The 20,983-nt window shown below is 59.4% G+C and overlaps 2 protein-coding genes across 8 annotated transcripts; one reads left to right on the top strand and one right to left on the bottom strand.

Annotated features, from left to right (window-relative positions):
• Positions 1-334: 334 nt before the first annotated feature.
• Positions 335-9,193, bottom strand: ODAD3 (outer dynein arm docking complex subunit 3). 2 transcript variants are annotated; one of them, XM_047701718.1, is made up of 13 exons: positions 8,610-9,190; positions 7,264-7,385; positions 7,065-7,142; positions 4,912-5,082; positions 4,727-4,828; positions 4,501-4,626; positions 4,187-4,309; positions 3,498-3,650; positions 2,391-2,551; positions 2,148-2,304; positions 1,365-1,520; positions 873-957; positions 335-691 (listed from the first exon to the last, which is right to left on the bottom strand). In XM_047701718.1, the coding sequence occupies exons 1-13, from the start codon at positions 8,848-8,850 to the stop codon at positions 573-575; spliced, it is 1,794 nt and encodes a 597-aa protein (XP_047557674.1). In that variant the 5' UTR covers positions 8,851-9,190; the 3' UTR covers positions 335-572. The 2 variants fall into 2 exon arrangements, 1 of the variants encoding a protein (XP_047557674.1); XR_007122620.1 differs by lacking the exons at positions 335-691; positions 873-957 and adding an exon at positions 1,740-2,012 and having other exon boundaries at positions 1,423-1,520; positions 8,610-9,193.
• A 531-nt stretch (positions 9,194-9,724) lies between these two features.
• PRKCSH (protein kinase C substrate 80K-H) lies at positions 9,725-20,598 on the top strand. 6 transcript variants are annotated; one of them, XM_047701694.1, is made up of 18 exons: positions 9,725-9,830; positions 10,219-10,371; positions 10,564-10,680; positions 11,261-11,356; positions 11,455-11,512; positions 12,417-12,534; positions 13,985-14,114; positions 16,444-16,528; positions 17,147-17,225; positions 17,847-17,933; positions 18,222-18,383; positions 18,476-18,575; positions 19,010-19,079; positions 19,352-19,441; positions 19,643-19,717; positions 19,809-19,908; positions 19,990-20,156; positions 20,271-20,598. In XM_047701694.1, exons 2-17 carry the CDS (start codon positions 10,296-10,298, stop codon positions 20,134-20,136), a joined length of 1,590 nt encoding a protein of 529 aa, XP_047557650.1. In that variant the 5' UTR covers positions 9,725-9,830; positions 10,219-10,295; the 3' UTR covers positions 20,137-20,156; positions 20,271-20,598. The 6 variants fall into 6 exon arrangements, with proteins under 6 accessions (XP_047557650.1, XP_047557634.1, XP_047557641.1 ...); XM_047701678.1 differs by having other exon boundaries at positions 18,222-18,404; XM_047701685.1 differs by having other exon boundaries at positions 18,219-18,383.
• Positions 20,599-20,983: the final 385 nt, after the last annotated feature.

The following is a 20,983-nucleotide window of genomic DNA, read 5'->3' as shown; positions in this document are numbered from 1 at the left end:
ATTAATCTGTGCCCAGGAGAAAGGACCCCTCCCTCTCCCAGGGAAGGAGAGCTGTGTCTCCAGGTGTGGGTGAGCTAGTGTGTGTAGCTAAGAAAGTTGGGGAGCTAGTCTGCTCCCCTGGGGAGAAGAGTACCCTGTCAAATGCGGAGGGCTGTTTCACTCCAGGTGTGAGAGTAGTTCTTACTATCCTGGAAGTGGGGGTGTTCAATCTGTGTCCCCAGCTGATGGGGAGTCCGTAGTCCCCAAGTCAGAGAAGGGGAGTCTGGGTTCTGGATTTTAAGGGCAGCAGTCTTTGCAGCGGCGCAGGGTCAAGGAGAGGCAAATACCCAGGGGGTTGATTGGTGACCTTTATTGAGCGACTCTGAGGCCAGCACAGGCTCGCCTTGTAGATTTACTGTGGGAACATCCGGTGGCCCGGCCCCCTTCTCTACTCCCGGAGGCCACCGGCCTGTTCTGCTCCCTTGCCTCAGCTGCGTTTAGCCCTTGAAGGGGCCCATGCGCCCGAGGCTGGACCCAGAGGGGTTGGGAGCTCCGCAGGGGCCCGGAAGCGCCAGGTGGACGCAAGGGTGAGTCTAGGTCTTCCTTGAGCGATTGCGTTTCTTGCTGCGGGATTCAATTAGTTTCTGGGAACGAATCTTGAGCTCCGCGCGGCTCACCACGTCGTTGTCCTCCTCCTCACTTTCCTCTTCGTCTGCGCAGGGCAGTGAGGGGATCCGGGTTCCCATTCTTGGCTCAGATTTCCCTTCCCAGCCTTTACCACCCCTTCCCAACTCGGCCCCGCCCCCCAACTTGGCCCCCCGCCAGGCCTCGCACCGCTTTCCCTGGGTCGGCTTGGGCCCCCAGCCCCGCCTCTTTTCCCTGACCATACTGACCGAAGAACTTGTCCTTGAGACTGGCAAGGGGCAGGGTGATGCGGGTGTTGTACATAGGCAGCTTTCCCTCTAGGGTGGAGTAGAACTGGGGGAGGAAGGGAGCGGGAGACGAGAGTGGGTGCGGTAGAGGCTGCAGGGGCGTTCTGTATCCCCTCCTCCTCACCCCATTCTAAGATATACCCTGATTCCACATGACACCTCTGCCCACTCCTCCTCGAGTTTTTCTCGAGCCCAGCCGACTGACTCGTTCTTCGAGCTCCCCGGATACCCAATCCCGCCCCTTTGACCGCCCCTGATCTCAGGGTTTTCGCCCCTTGATTCCCCCCCTCCCCGCGCACGTGCACACACTCCCCAGCCCTGCCCTCGCGGGCCCTCTGGAAGTTCTCCTGTCTCCCCAAACCTCACAGGTTGTCCCTAAAGGTCATTTCCCACCCACAGGCTCCCCGGTTTTCTGCCCCTGCATCCTCAGCCCCGCTCTGGCTGTACTCGGACCTCCTGGTCGGTGAGGTGGCGCAGCATCTCGGGCACGTCATGGCTCTCGAGCTGTGCCTGCAGCTTCAGAAGCTTTTCTTCCACGACGCCCAGCAGGTCTGGCAGATAGTCACCCGCCTGGGGATCCAGCTCCTTTCCCGCGAAGGGGCCCTCCACCTACGGCGGGGGCGGAGCCGACTCAGCCCAGAGGGGGCGGGCCTCGGGGGCGTGTTCCGCCAGAGGCGGAGCTTTACCCCCCTAGAGCTAGGCTTTCGAAGGCGAGGGACGACCAACAGGGGTGGGGCTAGCGCCTGTGGGGCGGGGCCTCTGAACTCCGGAGACCAACGACAATGGGTGAACGAAGTGTTTGAGTAGAGGAAGGGGGTAATAACGCACCAGAAGTCATTTCGGGGATGACTTTAGGGGGAAAAAAATGGGCCTCTGCTGCGGGCAGTGTGGGGCGCCCCCCGTCGCAGGCTGCCCAAGTGTTGTAGTGGGGGTCTCTGAGGTATGGCGTGGGGAGGCAAAATGGGACCTTCCCGTGAAGATGCAACAGGGTCTCTGAAGTCCTGAGCCTCTTCAGAAGTAAGGCGGTTTCCCCGCAGGAACCGCAGGTGGGGTCTCTGAGGAGTGGGGCTGGGTGTCCCCTTTCGGCGGGCTTCTGACATCCTGGACAGGGCCCAGGGTCGGTCCCCTTTGAGTAGGGGCAGAAACCCCACCGTCTTGGGCTGCGGAAGGTTCTGCGCTGAGCTTCCTAGGCGAGGGGTGGGGGCTGGGGGGAGGTGCGAGGGTGCGCAGGCCTACCAATGTGATGTGGTTCATCTTGCCCGCCAGGTGTTCGAGGCCCTCCTTGATCATCTGTACCGCCCGCACGGCGCGCTCCAGCTCATCCTGTGCCTCAGTGCGCCGCTGCTCTTCCGCCTTGAGGCGCTCCTGCAACTCAGCCTGCAGCTTCTGCTGACTACAGGCAGTGGGGAGGTCACCTCTGGAGAGTGCCTCCGAGCCTGGGGGGCCCCCCAGCCTCTCCCTTGGGCACCCGGGCCACACCTCACAATTGTGGTCTCCCCGGAGTACTTGAGGTCTTCCAGCTCTCGCTGCAACCTCTGCTTCTCTTGCTTCAGCCTCGCCAGCGACTGCTCATTCTCGCTCTTGAGCGTCTCCAAATGTGTGAAGGTGTCGCCCTGTGCCAGGAACCGCCTCACCACCGCCTGTTGGCCACACACTCCCAGGTCAGAGGGAGGCCTGGGCAGGCCTGAGTACACCCCCTCTTCCTTTCCCCTGGGCACGCAGGACAGATGGCCTAAGCTGGTGGCTTCTGCACAGCGATGATGTTTAGGGACTCCGTGATTCAGACTCAGTGCTGCCTCAAGGATGTGCAGCCCCCCAACACATAATTTTTGCCGGGCCCTTGTCTATGTAAGGAATTTGAATCAGCCCAGATCGGTGTGTGGTGCCGGGTAGCAGTGAGCATCATTGCTTTCCAAAATCAACCCGCCATCCACACTGTGACTGCGAATCTTACCCAATCCACCCAGGAAATAAGGCCAATCTCGGGAGCTAGCTGCCCACCAGGCCAATTTCTGGGAAGGTGCCAAGCCACACTGCCCCACATGACCCCATAGCCCAGATTCCGCAGAACTCATCAGGGGTTAGTTACCCTATGGGAGAAGTAGCAGTGGGAGAGTGCGCAAAGGGGAGAAACTGGACGGGGCCCAGTGGGATCAGCATCTGCCCGCGGAAAACATAAGGGTCTTAGCAAATGGCAAGGAAAATGCTGCAAACCGCAGGGCCCAGGGCAGGGGCCTGGCTTGCCAGGGTCTGAAAGTGGCACCAGGCAGTCTACTGTGCCCCAGACCCTGTCACAGGGACTGGAGACACAGGAGAGACCAAAGTCGCAGTTCTCACAGAGCTGACATGCCCAAGAAGTTAGCACCCGCATAAGAGCAAGCAGGTAAGAGACTGATGGCCAGGGTAGACGGCTCCTGTGGGTTTTGCTGGGAGGAGCAGCAGCAAAACGGGGCAAAGGCTGGAGGAGGGAGGAGTGTCTTTGAGGCTGCAGAAACGGGAGGCTGCGCTTGTTGGCCTCACGGGCCTGGGCTCAGTCTGAGCAGAACTAGAGGGCGGGGAGGGTTGCGGGCAGTGGGCAGCACTCACGTGGGTTTCTGCCACGCCGGTGGCGTCCTTGACCTTGCCAAAAAGCATCTCTGTCTGGTACATGCTCCAGCGCTGCCTCAGCTCCTCCTCTTTGGCGCGCAGGCTGTCCTGGGTCGAATCCTCGGACTGCAGCAGCAAGTGCTCACGCTGGGTCTGCTCACAGGGCGGGAGTCAGCTTTCAGGCAAGGATTTGGGGTAGAGGCCAGAGAGAGGGAGCCGGGAGAGGGCGGGGCCCAACTGGGGAGCCAGGGTAAAGGCTCGGGGCCAGGTCAGGGCACCCAGCCTGGGGTCAGGAGTGCAGTAAAGGGTTGGTCAGCGATGGGCAGCCTCAGAGGCAGGGCAAGGAGGCGGGGTCAAGGGAGCGGGGGCGGGACCTCGAGTAAGGGGCGGGCTAGAGGCGGGACCAGATTTAGGAGTGGGGCGCAGTGTAATCTGGTGGGGATGGATGGGAATGATCGGTGACTGAGGGGCGATGTGGAAGCTCCTCCAAACAGGGCAATCGGATGGAGGGAGGGCGGGGTCAGGGAAGTGGGAGGAGCCCTAGTCATCCCGGTGGAGATGAGGGCGGAGTCCGGAGAAACGTTAAGAGCCCGGAAGGTCTAGGGATTGGCTCGACATAGAGGTGTGGCGGTACCCGCGGAGTCAGGTCCAGGCTGGGGCTGCACCCCGGGACCTGTGGACACGCCCACCTTGCGCTCCATGCGTTCGTTCTGCAGCTTCCGGTCCTCGGCGCGCTTCTTGCACTCGGTTATGTAGCGCTCCCGCTTCTTGCGCTCCCGGAACACGGTCTCCTCCAGGTACTGCAACTGGTTCTGGAGGCAGGGCCGGGGGACAGCAGGACCGGCTGGTACCTACCGAGGCTCAGGGCCGGGGGACACAGCTGGGCCAGAGTGCGGGGTCCTGGGAGATAGGCGGGAGGAGCTCGGGACAGCTGGGGTTCAGATTCTGGGGCCAAAAGACCAAGGCGTCTGGGCGGGAACCCCAGGGCCTGGCAGTCTGGCACCTTGGCGATGTCCCGGGCGTTGATCGCCTCCTGGTTCACCACTTGCAGCTCCTCTAGCTCGCGTTTTGCCCTCACCACCTCCGCCTCCATGAGGTCCAGCCGGCTTTCCAAGTGAAGGCTCTCCTCCTGGGGGTGGGGGTGGGGACAGGCCCGTGACCGCTGTCCCTCTGCAGCCTGGCCTTCCTACTTGCCTCCACCCCACCCCCCAAGTCGCCCTGGTCCCTACTTGGAGATAGGCCTTGAGCTGCAGGTACACATTGGTAATGTGTTCGGCTTCTTCCGCCTTCATCCTGGCCTTCTCCAGGCGGTTCTCCAGGTTCCGCATGGTCTAGATGGGAAGCAAGGCTGGGCCGAGTCCCCTCCCCTCTGCAGTTCTCCTCGGGATCTCCACCCCTCCTCAACGGGCCTCACCTTGGCCACCTCTGTGTTGCCATTTTGCGCTTCGGCCATCTCCAGCTGGCGGAGGCTGTGCCGCAGCTGGAGCTCTTCCAGCCACTTCTGCCGCACGCCCAGCTGGTGCCGCAGCGCGTTCAGCTGTTTCACCTTCTCGCTCAGCCGGTGGTCCAGGTGCTCCAGGGCCTGCTGGAGAGAGGCCAGCCCAAGCGGCAGCCTGAACCCTCCCACCTAAGCCTTCCTCCCCTTCTCCCAGATCTTGTTTCTCCTCTCCCCTGGCTCAGCGGCATCAGACTCCAGACCCAGCTGACCCCCTGCTCCTGCAGATCGTCTCCCCACTCCCCAGTTTGCCACCCTGGCTGCCCTTCTCCCCTTACTTGGCCCAAGGAGAGACAGCCTCTGAGGCTTCTCACCTCTGTTCACACCCACCCCCTCCATGGACCTATCCAGGCTCAGGGTCTGAAAACTCACCATAGCTGAGAACATCCACATTTAAGCACCCCTTCCCCACACCGGGAACTGCAGGCTCATATACCCATATCTACACTGCCATCCAGGCACCTCAAAACCACTGTGTCCAAAATTGAGTACATGATCTTTCCCCAAGTCCTTCCTGGACTCTTCTTCTCCATGTTAGCTCATGGCAGTTTCATCCTTCCAGGTATGCAAGTCCCCCAAACCCGATGTCCTCACCTTCTCTTCTTCCATCCCACCTACAGCCAGCTTGTTAGCAATGCTTTGTTCTATTTCAAAGGTTTTCCCAGAGCTACCTCGTTCTTCCTATTTCCACCACTTTTGTCGAAGTGCAGCCAACACCGTCTTTACCTGGAGGACCTCCCCGCAGCTTCCCTCTTCTTCCTCACACTCTACGTCATAAAATCTAAACTCTTAAGCCTGCTGGAAGGTTCAGCCCCTGCTGACCTTCTTTTTCTTTTCCTTTTTTTTTTAATCTTTTTTTAAAAGATTTATTTATATTTATTTGACAGAAATCACAAGGAGGCGGAGAGGCAGGCAGAGAGAAAGGAGGAAGCAGGCTCCCCGCTGAGCAGAGAGCCCCATGTGGGGCTCGATCCCAGGACCCTGAGATCATGACCTGAGCCGAAGGCAGAGGCTTTAACCCACTGAGCCATCCAGGTGCCCCATTCTTTTTTTTTTTTTTTTAATTAAAGATTTTATTTATTACTTTGAGGAGAGAAAGAGCCTGAGCAGGAGGGGCAGAGGGACAAGCGGACTCCAGGGCTTGATATGGAGCTCAGCTCCAGGACACTGAGAGCATGACCTGAGCTATAGTCACAGGCTTAACGCACTGAGCCACCCAGCTGCCCCCTGACCCTCTTGACCTCATCTCCTACAGAGCCCTGCTCAAGCGCTCCCATCCAGCCACATTGGCCAGGCCTGTGTCTCCAATACTCTACTCCCTTGCTTCTACTTCAGGGACTTTGCACTTGCTGTTCCCTCTGCCTGGATTGCTTTTCCCCAAATCATTTCCTGCCTGTCTCATTCTCAGCTCAGATATCAATGTCTTAGAGAGAGGTGGCTTTCCTGACCTCCCCAACCCAATCTAAAGTGCAAACCCCTTGGGGCGCCTGGGTGGCTCAGCTGGTTGTCCACCTTTGGCTCAGGTCATGATCTTGGGGTCCTGGGATCTAGTCCCGTGTTGGGTTCTGCGCTCAGCAGAGTGTCTGCTTCCCCTCTCCCTTTGCTCGTCCCACCCCCTGCTCATGGCTTGTGCTAAGTTAATAAATCTTAAAAAAAAAAAAAAGGTGCAGATCTCTGCCCCCATCTATTTCTGTTTAATTCATTTCTGGTCACTCCTGGAAATTACTTTATTTCTGCATTTGTACTTGGTGTTTTTGTTTTGTTCTTGTTTTTGTTTTGTTTTGTTTTCCTCCACTCTCTTTTCCCCACTAGGATATGAAGGTTTGGGAAGTGGAGATTGGTCTGGTGTTTTGTTTTGTTTTGTTTTTAACTGCATAGTCCCCAATACCGAATACCATGCCTACACGTGGTCGGTGTGTGATAAAGATTAATTGAGTGAATAAATTAGCGCCAGCTAATGTGGAGAAAGGATTGGAGAAGGTGAGATGAGTCAGGGAGTCCAGTGGGGAGGGGACACAAGTTGGAAACGAAGGGAGAAGGGAGAGGGTCAGTGGAGTGGGGATGGCGCAAACCTGTCCTGTCCTGTTCTTCAAATATGGCTTCTCTGACTTGCACTCCCGAATCACCGCCTGGACCAATTTCTCATCTCCCTGCAAGGAGAGGAGCCCAGTCACTACTCACGCAGACCACCCCAACCTGAAGCAGCGCCCTGCCCCCCTGGGGACACTGCCCTCACTCTTCGGGACCCTTCGCCCATTTCAGCATCCTCACCTGAAGCAGGTCTGTCAGCTGAACTTGCAGGACCCTGGTCTCCTCCTGGAGCTGGTTGATGGTCTCCTGATTCTTCTTGATGTTCCACTGGGTGCTCTCATAGAAGGCCTTCCGGTCACCCTCTGAGGTCATACAAGGTACACAAGCGAAGTGTGTCATAGGGGGTCGGGGGCTTCCCAGAGGAAAGCTGTTTTTGTTATCGTTGACTTAATATCACAACAATACTTCAGTGGGAACACTTGTCCTATACTCGATGCTGGACAAAGAACCTTCCAGCTGTCAAATACCATATGTCAACAGGTACATATCCATATCATACCCCTTTGCAGATAAGAAGAATGAGGCTCAGGCTTATTAGATTGTTCAAGATCCCAAGAAGTCTGATTCCCGAGCCTGTACCTTCAACTACCGTGCAAGATTATATCTTCTAATAATAACGAAACAGTTACCATAATGGTTCACATCAGAGTTCTCCAACCTTGGCATGACTGATATTTGAGGTGGATAATTATTTGTTTTGATTTGTCCCATGAGTTGTCAGATGTGGAGCAGAGTCCCTGGCCTCTGGCCGCTGGATGACCCCCACCCCCAACAATGTGACTGCCAAAAATGTGTCCAGGCATTGCCAAGGGCCCACTGCGGAGCAAAATAGCCCTCTTCCATTGAGAAACATCGGTTTACACTTTATAGTGTTTTACCATGTGCCAGTCACTGTTCTCAGCACTTTATACATTTCAACCCCTTATGGGGTTGTACTCTTACTATCCCCATTTTTTTTAAAAGATTTTATTTATTTATTTGACAGAGATCACAAGCAGGCAAAGAGGCAGGCAGACAGAGAGAGGGGAAAGCAGGCTCCCCGCTGAGCAGAGAGCCCGATGCGGGGATCCATCCCAGGACCCTGGGATCATGACCTGAGCGGAAGGCAGAGGCTTTAACCCACTGAGCCACCCAGGCTCCCCTTACTATCCCCATTTTACGAATAGAGAAATTGATAGCAATTAGGCTACTCATCGTCCCCTAAGATCAAACACTCTTTGCAGAGCAGAGCCAAGATTTGAACCCAGAAAATCTGGCTTTAGAATGTGTTCTTTACCAACCCCCGTCCCCCAAAGTGAGTGGTAGAAGAAATTACACGAAACTATGAAACACAGTCTAGTTGGTTCTGAGCCTAGGAAAGATTTCATAAGAGATAAGGAAAACCATGAACAAGTATGAGTTTTTGCCTCCAGTTTTTGCCACCTGGATGAAGACCGGTGGAAGGCCCTTGTCACACAGTGCCTGGTCGCAGGGCTGGGAGGGCACTGTTAACTCCTGATTCTTTATGCCCTTTCGAGAGGTCTTACCTAACAGTTGTATCTTCCTTTGTAACTCTGCCACCTGCGTGTGCACGGCAGACTTGCCCCGGAGGACATGGAGGGGTCCCGCCTTGGAATGGAGTGGAAGCCAGGCCTGGGGCACACCCTTCACTTGGGAGTGACTGTGCTGGGCCTTAGTCTGACTGCCCTGGACCTTGCGGGAGGTCGAAACCTGGTCCTGAGAAGGCGGGATGTTGGTGGAAGCCCCCCAGCACAGGGGAGACGTCATGACTGGGCTGGGGCCTAGGGTCCCTGGGGATTAGGGTGGCAAATAGCAATTGCCCCGGTCCTGGATCCGTCAGCACCGGTTCCCCGGGCTCTGGGAGAATGCACTTTCCCACCGCTTGGCGGGGCCTCTCAGCATTTCCCGGTTGCTGGGTAACTTCTGCCCCGCCCACTCCTTCCAACGCTCCCATGGAAACCGTCCGCGTTCCACACCATCGCTTTCATTGGCTAACGCTGGGCAGAGGGGCGGTCCAGTTGCGGGCGGGCTAAGCCTCTGGGCTGGGTATGAGGAGGGGAGTACTTTGGGGTCACCTGCTCATCTTTTTTTATTTTATTTTATTTTATTTTTTATTTTTTTATTTATTTTTATTTTTTATTTTTGAGTAATCTCTACACCCAAGGTGGGGCTGGAACCTGCAACCCTGAGATCAAGAGTCACACGGTCTATGTCGGAACCAGCCAGGCAGCCCCTACTTTAAAAAAAAATTTTTTTTTTAAATTTTTGAGTAATCGCTACACCTAATATGGGGCTGGAACCCACATCCTCAAGATCAACAGTCCCGCTCCCGGACTGAGCCAGCCAGGCACCCCCTACTTTTTTTTTTTTTAAAGCACCCCCCCCCACCCCCGCAACACCACTACCACCCCGCTGGGTTTCCAGGGCATTTTTCAGGAACCTTCTTTTCCCGGGGCAGAACCTGCCACTCCCAAGATGGAGGAACGGAACGCCGCCATTAAGCGCGAACCATCAGAACGATCCCCTCTAGGGCTTCACAGTCCTATCCAAGATGGCCGTCTGGGTTCCAGCCCACCCCTCCCCCATTTGCCACTCCCAACATGGCCCCCTTGGGTCGCCGCTCCGCACGAGCGGCGTGACGCCGGAAGTGACATGTCCCACATATTTCCGCTTTCTTTTTTTCTGGAGGGACGGTTGGCTGCTGGGCTGGGGGGCGCGGTGGATATTGACCTTTGCCCCGGCCTCGTGTAGGTGGCGAATTAACGCGCGGGGTGGGGTGGTGGGGGTCTCCCCAATTTCTTATTGGGGGCAGCTCGAGGGTGTTCGTCGGTAGAGTGGGAGACTGTTAACCCCTTTGGCCAATTGGCGGGAATTGGATAGCTCACCAACCCTACCCACACGCGACCCTCCCCGGGCAGGGAGCGGAGGTTTTGAGCCTTCCCCCTTGATAAGAAAAAAATGAGACTCCCTCTGGGCAAGACTGGGGAGAGCCCCCCACGCCGCCCATATCGGAAGCAGAGTGAGCCCCCATTGCCCGGAAGCGATGGAGGAGTCCAGCTGGCTGGAGGAAGAGGTGACTTCCTTCGGCTGGAAGTAGCCCTCTCCCACTGACCGGCGGTCCCTTTCTTGCCGCAGCGTGGGTGCACAGCACATCTCCCCGCGGCCGGCTTCCTCCCCCCAGAACCTCTTTCCGGCCTGGGAGCTTCTGCGAGATGTTACTGTTCCTGTTGCTGCTGCCCCTGTGCTGGGCCGTGGAGGTCAAGAGGCCCCGGGGCGTCTCCCTCACCAGTGAGTCCGCCACTGGAGGTGGCTGGAGGTGGGGGTAGGGTGTGGGAGGGGCCGACTTGGCCCCTGGGATAGACACTTTGAGCTTTCTGCCTCGGTTTCCTGGCCTCTGGGTAGGGAAGGTGGCAATACTCAGCGGCTGAGGGGGCCTCTTCGTGCCTTGGGTTGATGAGCCCCTTACCTCCTCCATCCCAGACCATCACTTCTATGACGAGTCCAAGCCTTTCACTTGCCTGGACGGCTCTGCCACTATCCCTTTTGATCAGGTCAATGATGACTACTGTGACTGCAAGGATGGCTCAGATGAGCCAGGTGAGTCTTTCTCTGTTCATTCATTCATTCATTCATTCGAGGTTTTCTGAGTGCCTGGGAAATGCCAGCCCCTGTGGTGCGGTAGTGACCAAGACAGACAGACCCAGTCCTGCCTTCCCATGGCTCCCTGCTGAGTGGGGGAAAGCAGGCATAGAAGTGAGTGGTTTGGTGAGGAGGGTCATAGCTGCTGGGGGAGCCCAGAGCGCCCCTCCATCCCCACCCCTCACCCAGCCTGGGGGGTCGGGAAGTGAGGTCTCCACCGAACCCTGAAGTGTGCGGAAAATGGAGTTGTCAGCAGGTGCAAATACCTAGACACAGGAGAGAAGGTGGGACTGAAGGGCAGACAAAGACAGAAGTGGAGGCAAGGGATAGAGCAGTGGGCTGGGCCTCGTTCTGAGGGCCTTGGTGAGAGGCAGAGGAGAACATGGGAGAGTTTGATTTCAGTCCCTGAGGCCCTTCCTTCCCTTTCTCGGTGGTCCTCACGTGCCTTGTGTGTGCACATGTGTCCGGATGATGGGTCTGTGGATGGATGTGATGAGTTAGCCCTGAGGTCACCTGGAAAACTACCTTCCTCCCACAGGTACAGCCGCCTGTCCTAACGGCAGCTTCCACTGCACCAACACTGGCTACAAAGCCCTGTACATCTCCTCCCGATGGGTCAACGATGGAGTTTGCGGTGAGTGAGATCACACCGGGGTTGGGGAAATTGGCAGTGGCGGGGAAGTAGGGAGGAGCCACTGCCGGGTCTGATCCCATCCCTGCTTCTGCTCCCAGACTGCTGTGACGGGACCGATGAGTACAACAGCGGGATCGTCTGTGAGAACACCTGCAAGTATGTGGCTGACAGCTGCTGCCCTCCCCCGCCTGCCCCCTCTCCTCCCCAGGGTCCTAGCCTCACCCCATCCAGTGAACCAAGCCCTTCTTTTTTCTGCTTTGGCCCATCAAGTGCTCACTCTGCCAGGGCCTTGTGAACGAACACCACGTCGCCACTCCATCCCCGGCCCAGAAGCGGGCACAGTTGTTTCCCACTTCAGCAGATGAGAAAAGTCAAGCTCAGGATAAAAAGGGACTTCCCCAAGGTTCCCACATCTAGGTCAGATCAGAGCCAGGACTTGAACCCAGGGCGGTCTGACGTGAGACTCTCATCTCTGAATCACTCCGCTCTCGTGGCAGACCCTGAAAACTGAAATGCCCGCGGCAGGTGGTAGAAACAGCAGAAGGCGGCTGAGTGAGGCAGTAGGGAGTGGTGGGCATTGTGGCATCTAAAGGAAACACTTGCCCCTTGACTTTGGTCGGTTGAAGGCAGGCGGCCAGGCTAGATTCGTTTTTCAGAGAAGCTGAAAATCCCAGTACTTTTGTAAATTTGCCTTATGGAAGATCTTTTAGGTACAGGGTGGGTCAAGGGCAACCCAGTTACCCATCAGATGGCCTTCTCCTCCAGGAGTCTGATTTCTGTGCTTTTCTTTCTCTTTTGGGGGCCAACCTCTAGCCCCACACCTGAGCGTTCCCTAGCCCCTCTCCTAGGTCCCTACAGTGAGCAAACTCTGACTGCCATCCCTCCTCTCGGGGACAGGGATGAAGAGCTCTGAGCCTGGGGAGGAGGGTGGAGGAGGGTTTGTTCTTTATGTTTTCCCCTGTGGGGCGGGCTGCAGGTGGGTTGAGCCCTTTTGGAAGAGGCCGAGCTGGTGAGCCCTGAGGGCCTCCCTGGGGGTGCTTGTGTGTTCCCTCCACCCCAGAGAGAAGGGCCGGAAGGAGAGAGAGACACTGCAGCAGATGGCAGAGGTGACGCGAGAGGGGTTCCGCCTGAAGAAGATCCTTATTGAGGAATGGAAGAAGGCTCGGGAGGAGAAGCAGGTGAGGGACCCTGCGGGGACAGCCCAGAACATTCTGGGCCCTGAGGCTTAGAGTCTTGGGCTGGTGAGGCTGGGTGGGATTGACACCCTCCCCCGACTAATGGAGTCCCAGGGCCAGTTACCGTCTGTGTGTGTCTTGATTTACCCATTTATCTGCTGGCTGTTCAGTCACTGGTTAAGCCGTTACCAGGTAGTGGTCAGCACGGGTGTTGTGCAGAGCCTTGAGGGGCTGAAGTGGGCTCAGAGGAGCTCTCCTCCTGCATCCCAGAATAGGAGGGGCGCCTAGCTGCATCCTGGTTCTGTGGTGCCCTCATCTGGAGGATGAGGCCAGTAACCATGCGACTTCCCTGTTCGAGGGGAGGACTCAAGACGTTGTCACAGCAGCCTGGGTAGTTCTATAGGGCAAGGGCTGGAAGAAATCGTGTGCCCAGGCCACCCCCTGGGCTGCTGGATGGGTCAGAGTCCTCAGCCCTGTCCCTGGACTTCTGCCAGCTCTTCGCAGGAGGACTTCAGCTCTGTTTTTCTGCCCAGGGAAGGTTCCGGGTCCTTTTCCCCCTCTATACCCTGGCTGGTCAGGCCCCTCCTGAGGTTGGGGGTTGGTGGGGAAGCAGTGATGTCCCTTCTGGGTTCAGAGGATAGTGGGGGAGCCATCCAATGAGGTTGGCTTTGAGTGGCTTTTGCCCTCATGGGGGCGGTAGGAGGATCCTGGGAACAACCCAGGCTGAGGTGTGGGGCGGGGTATTAGGACGAAAATGATCCCATGGCGTGGCTTAGGCTAAGACCCTTCAGCTTGGGGCCCCACAGCACACTTGTTCCTTCTCGAAATATCACAGAGGCCCTGGATGTGCTGCGGTGTAGTGGGCGGAGACTGGAAACAGACCTGGAGCTGCCTCAGGGGCCCATTGTCCACTGAGAGGGACAGATGCCAAAGTGACACTCAGAGCCACTGGAAAAAGGGACATTTGGGTTGGGGCTTTGAGGCCTAGAGGAGACTTGTGCCTGGTCTCCCTCCTCCTCCCGCCTGTTGTGGCAGGAAGCAGGGACGGCTTCTGGAGGAGAAGGCCTCTATCTAAACTGAAATCTGTGGGATAATTCAGAGTCAGCCATGCAGAGTGTTCTAGGCAGAGGGAAAGCATGTGTGAAGAACGGGAGGCAGGGGGCCTGTGGGGGACCTAAATGCTGTCAGGGAAGTTGGACCCTGTGGGGTAAGAAAGCGTTGGGGCAGTTGGGACTGGACCGGTGGGCCTGGTTTGGCAGGCCCTCGGGGGCTGCCTCGAGGTGTTCAGGGTTCTCAGCAGGGAGCTCGGGGGAACCACAGGAAGGGGGAGACCTGGAGAGGCATGCACTTCGGGAAGGTCACCCGTGGCCGCCCTGTGGAGTGGAGGCAGGGAGGTGGCACTCAGGAAGAAGGCAGAACAGGAGACATGGCATCTTGCCTTTCGTCTGCCCAGGAAAAGCTCACTGAGCTACAGGCTGGAAAGAAGTCCCTGGAGGACCAGGTCGAGATGCTGCGCCTGGTGAAGGAGGAGGCCGAGAAGCCAGAGAAGGAGGCCAAAGACCAGCACCAGAAGCGGTGGGAAGGTATGTCTCCGGCTGGCCAGGGCCGGCCCTTGTCTCTGGCTGGGAAGCGCCTGGGCCCAGGAGTGCCGCTCATTACCTGTTGGCTCACGTGTCTGGTGACTGTCGATCATGGTGCCTCGGTCCCCCAATGCCCCCTTGGCTTCGCCTGTGCATTGGTCATTGCATTCGAAAGTCATTCATAGGAATAATCTGCCGCCTAGCAGAAGGGATTTTTTTCCTGAGAGGAGATGCTCTTCTTTCTGCCAGCCACCTGGGAACACTGCCACTGGGGGACCTCCTGAATCCAAAGCAAAGGCCGGAGGCCTCCCCAACCTGTCAGGCAGCGTGAGCTGAGGTGGGAGCACAGGCTGGGGATTTCTGGCCCAGCCTCTCCTTGAGGGGACAACCCTGGGGTGAGGTCACAGCTTAGTTATGGGACGGGGGGAGGCTTTGATTCCCTCTCCCTTGCCTCACAAATTCTCAGCAGCACAGATCTCCAGATTTGCTGGGACCTTCCATGTTCTTTAACCTTCCTGAATGGCTTACTGCCCTGGCAATTTATGTCACTTCGATTGGTTGAAGATGGTTTTTTACACTTTGTCCAGCATTTTCTTGATTTTGGCAGGTTGTGCTGCCATTCTGGTAAATCGGGAGCCTTGGCCCTCATCCTCAGTCTGTCCAGTGGGGGTCACCCTGTGCAAGCAGGCCAGATGGGAGAGGTGGGCCAGAAACCCCCTCCAGACTAGTCAGAGGACTAGGCATTGCAGGAAGGATTTGGAAGTGTGGCCCTGGCTACTCCCCGGGCTGGTAACCAGGAGCTGGGCAGCTCGTCTCTGAGTCCACACTGCTGATCTCCATCTCCTGGGCACCTGCTGCATTCTTTGTCCCTTCCTCTCTCTTCCTTGGTTCCTCACAGTCGGTGATGCAGCAGTTCATCCAGTGTTCATGGGGTACCTGCCGCGCGCCGGGCACACCCCAGGTGCCAATAGTTTAGCACTGAACGAGATGGAGCTAGCCCCTGCCTGCTGAGAAGAGTGAGCCAGGCAGAGGGCACAGGTGCAAAGGCCCTGAGGCAGCTTCATGTCTGGTTTTTAAGGGACAGCAAGGAGGCCATGTGGCAGGAGGGAGGGAGGGAGGGAAGAGAATCAGAGGGGGAGGGGGAGAGACCAGGGCAGGGCCTTGGGGACTGTGGGAAGGACTTGGGCTTTTACCCCAAGTGTGGTGGGAGCCATGGCCCAGGGGCAAGTGAGCCAGGGGGGCCTCTGGGCCAGAGCCCCAGTGGCATCTGCAGCCTCCCCTTCTTCCCTCAGCAAAGGCTATTTCTGCCTCCAGACCCTGGCTCCCACCCCCACTGCTCTTGGGAGACCCTGGGCTTTGTTATGTCCCCTCTTTCCTGGGCCGTGTCCAGCAGGTACCTCCCCTCTGCTGAGAAGCACACTCAGGCCCCGCCACTCAGACAGCTGTCCCCAGCCTCTGCCTTCCTGGCCAGTGCTGGGAAGTCAGGGAGTCTCCTCTCTCTGTTCATCCCGGTGGAAGCTGACTTCCTAACCCATCCTGTGTCTCTGCACCTGGCCCTGCCCTTTGCCATCCGGGTGACCGTGGACAGGTCCCTTCAGCCAGCCAGCCTCACACCCTCATCTGGGAGAGGGACAGTTGCCAGCCTGGTCTGCTGGCGTGTGGTGGGCCCTCTGGGGATGAGGCACAGGGGGGCCAAGGGAACCCCGCTGGGCCCGTTGTAGATGGCTGAGCAGAGGCCCGGAGTGTGCCTTTCCTGTCCAGCTCGTCTGGTGGGGGTCAGGCCAGCAGAGGGGGCACCGTCCAACCAGGTGGAGGTCCCATCTGTGGCCCTGTGGCTACTGGCTACAGCCCAGTGCCCTTGCATTCCTGGGACACTCCTGGGACCCCCCCAGGAAGCCTTCCTGTCTTGGCCACACCCCGCCCCAGTCTCCATCTTGACCTTCAGTGTTGGAGAGCGGGCCTGGGGTGCACAGGCTGCTTCTCCTGGGGGCTCCCAGACATGGCCGATGTGTGATCTCCCTGCCAGGCTTGCACAGTCTAGCCCCTGCTTATTCAAACCCAAGGCCCCAGGGTGCCTTCAAGCCCCACCCCCCATGTCTGCAGATCCTCCCCAACTGCCCGCTTCGGAGTCTCCCTGCTACTGGCACTTCTCGCCTCTGGCCTGGCCCCTGCCCTGGCCGGCCTTCGGCAGCTCATGGCTCCCGGCCCCGCTCTGTGCTCTTCCCTGGCCTGACTCGGCACCAGTGCGGGGCCAGGCGCACAGTGGGACACGTGGGGTGTTGGGGCGGGGCAGGCCTCGGGGCAGTGGGTGACAGAGCTGGCCCCTCCACAGAGCAGCAGGCTGCCTCCAAGGCCCAGCGGGAACGGGAGCTGGCGGCCGGCGCCTTCCAGGAGCTGGATGACGATCTGGATGGGGCGTGAGTCTACCTCTCCTGCCCTGGGCCTGGGGTCCCTCCTCCCACCTCCTGCTCTCCTGCGCCTGAGCCCCCCTCCTCAGCACGGGTCTCTAGTGAGTCCCAAACCATAGCTGACCAAGCCCTTGTTACTCAAGTATAAAGCAGATGCAGAAAAACACTGAGGGTAAATGAAGGACCCTCCCGACCCCACCTTAGGAGCCAGGTCAGGTAGCTGGGGGGTCCTGTTACTTTTCCCAAGCACGTTCTGTGGCCTGGGTCACTTTGACAAAAGCCAAACCCCTTCTAATCTCACCGTGCCCCTGAACTTGCTGGGTGACCCAGGCTAATGGCTGAGTGAAGGGGGGCTGTCGGGAACAGGGCGTCTCTGTCTCTGTCTCTGTCTCTCCTTTGAGCCCCTTGGAGGCTGCGGAGTTCTCAGGACAGGGCAGGAGACGGGGCTGGGCCCCCTCCGACCCCAACCCCAGAGCTCACCACCTCCCAACTTCTGCCCACCCCCCCCAACTTTGAGGTCCTAAAATAAGTTCTAGGGGAAGGGCTCTGACAAGAGGGGAAGCAGGTAGCAGTGCCTGGAGCCAGTGGGCCTCACCGCTCTGCCGGCCTCTCCGTGCACGCCTGCAGGGTCTCGGTCACCGAGCTGCAGACCCATCCTGAGCTGGACACCGACGGTGACGGGGCACTCTCAGAAGGGGAAGCTCAGGTACCCCATCCTTCTCCCTGCCCTGGGACTTGTAGAGGTCTCGTCCCGGGGTGACCTTAGGGCCAGGGCTGCTGGGGTGCCTGGCATGGCCGATGCCACTTGGCCTTGCCTGGGGTGGGGGGCAGGAGGCTGGAAGCCCAGCTCTCCTCCATGCCCTTTGGGACTGGGTTAGGAACACGCCAGATTCCCCACCCACCTGGCTCCACGTGCTCCCCCGAGTGTGTGCCCCCACTCTGCCCTCCTCCCGTGCAGGCCCTGGCTCTCTGTCGTAACTGGGGCTGGATCCCTGCTGCTGGCTCCTTCCCTGTCCCGCCCTGGCCTCTGCCTCTTCCCTGGGGCCCAGCGACCTCTGCTGCTGGTGCTCTGGAGCTCCCTCTCCCTCTCTGTCTCTGTTTCTCTCCCCCCACCCCACATGCTCCTCTCCTCTGGGGCCGCCCTCTTTCCCACGGGCCTGTGCTGCCCCCTTCGGGCTGCTCGGCTTCAGCGCCCAGGCCTAACCCTGGGTGGTCAGAGCACAGCCGTGCCTGGCACCGTAGCCTGAGGCCCCCCCTCGAGAGTGCCTGGGGCACAGGGGTGCACGTGGAGGCCCCGATCTTGACGCTGCCCCCACCTCGCACACAGGCCCTGCTGGGTGGAGACATGCAAACTGACGCTTCTGCCTTCTATGACCGCGTCTGGGCTGCCATCAGGGACAAGTACAGGTCTGAGGTCAGTGGGGGTAGGGGAGGAGATGCAGTACCCCCTCCAGGCCCCCTCCCAAATGCCTCACAAAGGAACTGCCTCTGCTTCTGGCACAGGGCCACCCTGGCCAGCTGGGTCATCCAGGCACCCTCCGTGGAGGGCCCCCCCCATCAGCTGTCTGTCCCTCCCTCCAGGCCCCTAGGAAGGGGTGGAGACACGGAGGCTGCCCATGGGGTGATGATGTGAGCTTGGACTTGAGCCGGGAGGCGGGCAGACCACTGAGCCCGTAGCACCCATTACCCACACACCCAGCAGGTGCTCCCCACCAGCCCCCCGCCTGCACCTTCTGAGCCTGACCTGACAGAGCCCAAGGAGGAGCAGCCCGCAGTGCCCTCGCCACCCGTGGAAGAGGAAGAGGAGGACGAGGACGAAGAGGAGACGGAAGAGGAGGAGGAAGAGGAGGAAGAAGATTCCCAGGTGCAGGGGGAGCAGCCCCAGGTGTGTGTTTGGGGGAGAAGGGGGTGACAGGGTGGGGGCTGGGTTGCCGGCTGACTCTGCCCCTCCCCCAGGAGGCCCCCCCCCCACTGGTTCCACCACAGCCTGCTGCCAGCCCCACGGAAGAGGACAAAATGCCCCCCTACGATGAGCAGACTCAGGCCTTCATTGATGGTGAGGGCCAGGTGGGGCAGGGAGGGGACCCTGACCGATTTCATGCTCCCGGTGATCCACACCTTCGGGGACCCTCCACGTGGGCCTCACTGGCTTCCCAAGATGGGCTTGCATTGGCCCTGAGCAAGCCTAGGGAGGGGCATCTGGGGCCTGGAGAAGCCATCCTTGCCCCGATGGGCCCCGGGGGCCCTCGCACCTTCTCTGGCTTGTTTGTGCCTCCCCGGCAGATTGGCTGGGAGCCAGCGAGGTCCCAGGAGTCCTGGCCCTCCTTCCGCAGGAGTGGAGAGCCTGTGTGCAGGGCGGGGTTGGCCCTGAGCCTAGCAGGCCTGGGAGCTGGGGGATGCAAGTGTATCCAAAGCACCCCTCCCTCTTCTTCTGGGATGGGGGCGGTTGGGGCCCCTCAGACCTCTTCCCACACTGCCCACCCCTTCCAGCCGCCCAGGAGGCCCGCAGCAAGTTTGAGGAGGCTGAGCGGTCCTTGAGGGACATGGAGGAGTCCATAAGGTAAGGGGGTGGGGGCTGGCCCGGGCAAGGCCATGTCTCCACCTGCCAGGCGGCCTCCGCCTGCTGAGCTCCCCAGAGGAGGTGGTAATGGGGAGTTGCCCCGGCTACGTGTGCTAAGACAGGGGTGGCTCCCCTGGGGAGGGTCCCCAGATGGTGGGGAGCCTGAGCCCAGCCCCCGAGTGGCCCTCCACTGCTGGAGTGGGACAGCACATTGGGCCTCCCTGTGTTGTCCTGAATGACACTGCCCCTTGTGGCTTGGCCTCCCCTTCCAGGAACTTGGAGCAGGAGATCGCCTTCGACTTCGGCCCCAGCGGAGAGTTTGCCTACCTGTACAGCCAGTGCTATGAGCTCACCACCAGCGAGTGCGCCCCCAGCTGGCCAGCGGGGCGGGTGGAGAGGGGACATCCGGGCCCTGCTCCAGCCTGAGCGAGGAAGGGGGATGGGGGGGGTGGGCTCAAGGGCGGTGGGCGGAGTTTGAAGTTCCCCTGTGCCCTGGGTGTGGGCGCACGGAGGAGGAGGTTAAGGCCCCTGTGTCCCTGCCCACCATCCCTGTCCTGTGACAGGTACGTCTACCGGCTCTGTCCCTTCAAGCTCGTCTCTCAGAAACCCAAGCTAGGAGGCTCCCCCACCAGCCTCGGGTGAGTGGGCGTCGAATGGATCCCCTCCCCCAGCATCCCTGCCCGGCCACCGTCCTCCCCCAACCCCCTCACCACCCCCGCTCTCCCACAGCACCTGGGGCTCATGGGCCGGCCCTGACCACGACAAGTTCAGCGCCATGAAGTACGAGCAGGGAACGGGCTGCTGGCAGGGCCCCAACCGCTCCACCACCGTGAGTGCTGGGGGCCTGGGGGTTGTGGGGGGCGGGTGTTGGGGGGCCAGGCCCACCTGAGCCCTTACCTGCGCATCCCAGGTGCGCCTGCTGTGTGGAAAGGAGACCGTGGTGACCAGCACCACAGAGCCCAGCCGCTGCGAGTACCTCATGGAGCTGATGACGCCGGCGGCCTGCGCGGAGCCGCCGCCAGAACCGCCGGCTGATGGCGACCACGACGAGCTCTAGCCCCCCGCCCGGGCGCCAAGGTGGGCAGGAAGCTGCGGTGCCGCCTCCGCCTGGGGTTGCGCCGGGGTCTGAGCAAAACTTCTCTCCTCGTCTCTGTCTCCCATCTTTCTCACGTGGTCTTTCTCTGGCCCCAGAACCTCAAGGCACGGAAATACCCCCAGCGGTGTCGCCCACCCACCCCGCTGTCTGTGGACCAAGGCCCCCGCTCCGGTCCCCTCACCTACCCAGCAGGGGTCGGAACCAAGTGGAGCTCCCGGCCCTGCTCTCCGCCCTGCTCTCGGGGGGCGGACTGGGCCCAGCTGCGTTCCCAGGCCCTGGCGGCCTCCAAAGGTGGAATAAAGGAGTTCGCCCACTCTGGGCACCCCAAGCCCACCCCTGCCCAGGGTGTCTGCCTCCGTCCCAGGTGGGGATCAGTGACTTGACCTGTGACCTCAAAACAATAAACACGATCCCCCCACCCAACCAGCCTGTGTCTGCCTTTCTTTGCTCAGGTGTAAAGGGGCCAGGGATGGGCGGAGGGAGGAACTGGGGAGAAGTGACTTTCCCGGGATGGTGCCCAGACCTTCTCTCCCATCCCGCTGATGCCACAGCTGGGGTCTCATCAGAGCCTGATTGACATCTGAGATGCTCCATGGGCCATGGAGCAAAGCCCAGCACCACAGGGCAGACGGACCCTGGGCCACTGACATCTGGGTTTTTGCCTGCACCCATTTCCCACCCACCCTGAGTCCCAGGTGTGTCCTTGGGGAGCCCCAGGGCTCCACGTGACAGCCAGGCCCAGCAGCCTAGGTGGGGTTGCACAGCTCCAGCAGATGACACACTCCCAGTGCTCCCCACCTGCCAGCAC

Source organism: Lutra lutra, chromosome 1 (assembly GCF_902655055.1).
Source record: "Lutra lutra chromosome 1, mLutLut1.2, whole genome shotgun sequence".
Lineage (NCBI taxonomy): Eukaryota > Metazoa > Chordata > Mammalia > Carnivora > Mustelidae > Lutra > Lutra lutra.
This window is presented reverse-complemented; position numbering and strand designations above follow the sequence as displayed.

Excerpts from the sequence above, each read along its gene's own strand:
- PRKCSH (XM_047701669.1), top strand. The coding sequence starts at position 10,296 with ATGTTACTGTTCCTGTTGCTGCTGCCCCTGTGCTGGGCCGTGGAGGTC. Across the intron at positions 11,513-12,416 it reads GTCTGTGAGAACACCTGCAA|AGAGAAGGGCCGGAAGGAGA; the intron begins GTATGTGGCTGA and ends CCTCCACCCCAG. Across the intron at positions 19,080-19,351 it reads GACATGGAGGAGTCCATAAG|GAACTTGGAGCAGGAGATCG; the intron begins GTAAGGGGGTGG and ends CTCCCCTTCCAG.
- ODAD3 (XM_047701718.1), bottom strand. The coding sequence starts at position 8,850 with ATGACGTCTCCCCTGTGCTGGGGGGCTTCCACCAACATCCCGCCTTCT. Across the intron at positions 7,143-7,263 it reads AGCTGACAGACCTGCTTCAG|GGAGATGAGAAATTGGTCCA; the intron begins GTGAGGATGCTG and ends CTCTCCTTGCAG. Across the intron at positions 4,310-4,500 it reads ACGCCCGGGACATCGCCAAG|AACCAGTTGCAGTACCTGGA; the intron begins GTGCCAGACTGC and ends CCCTGCCTCCAG.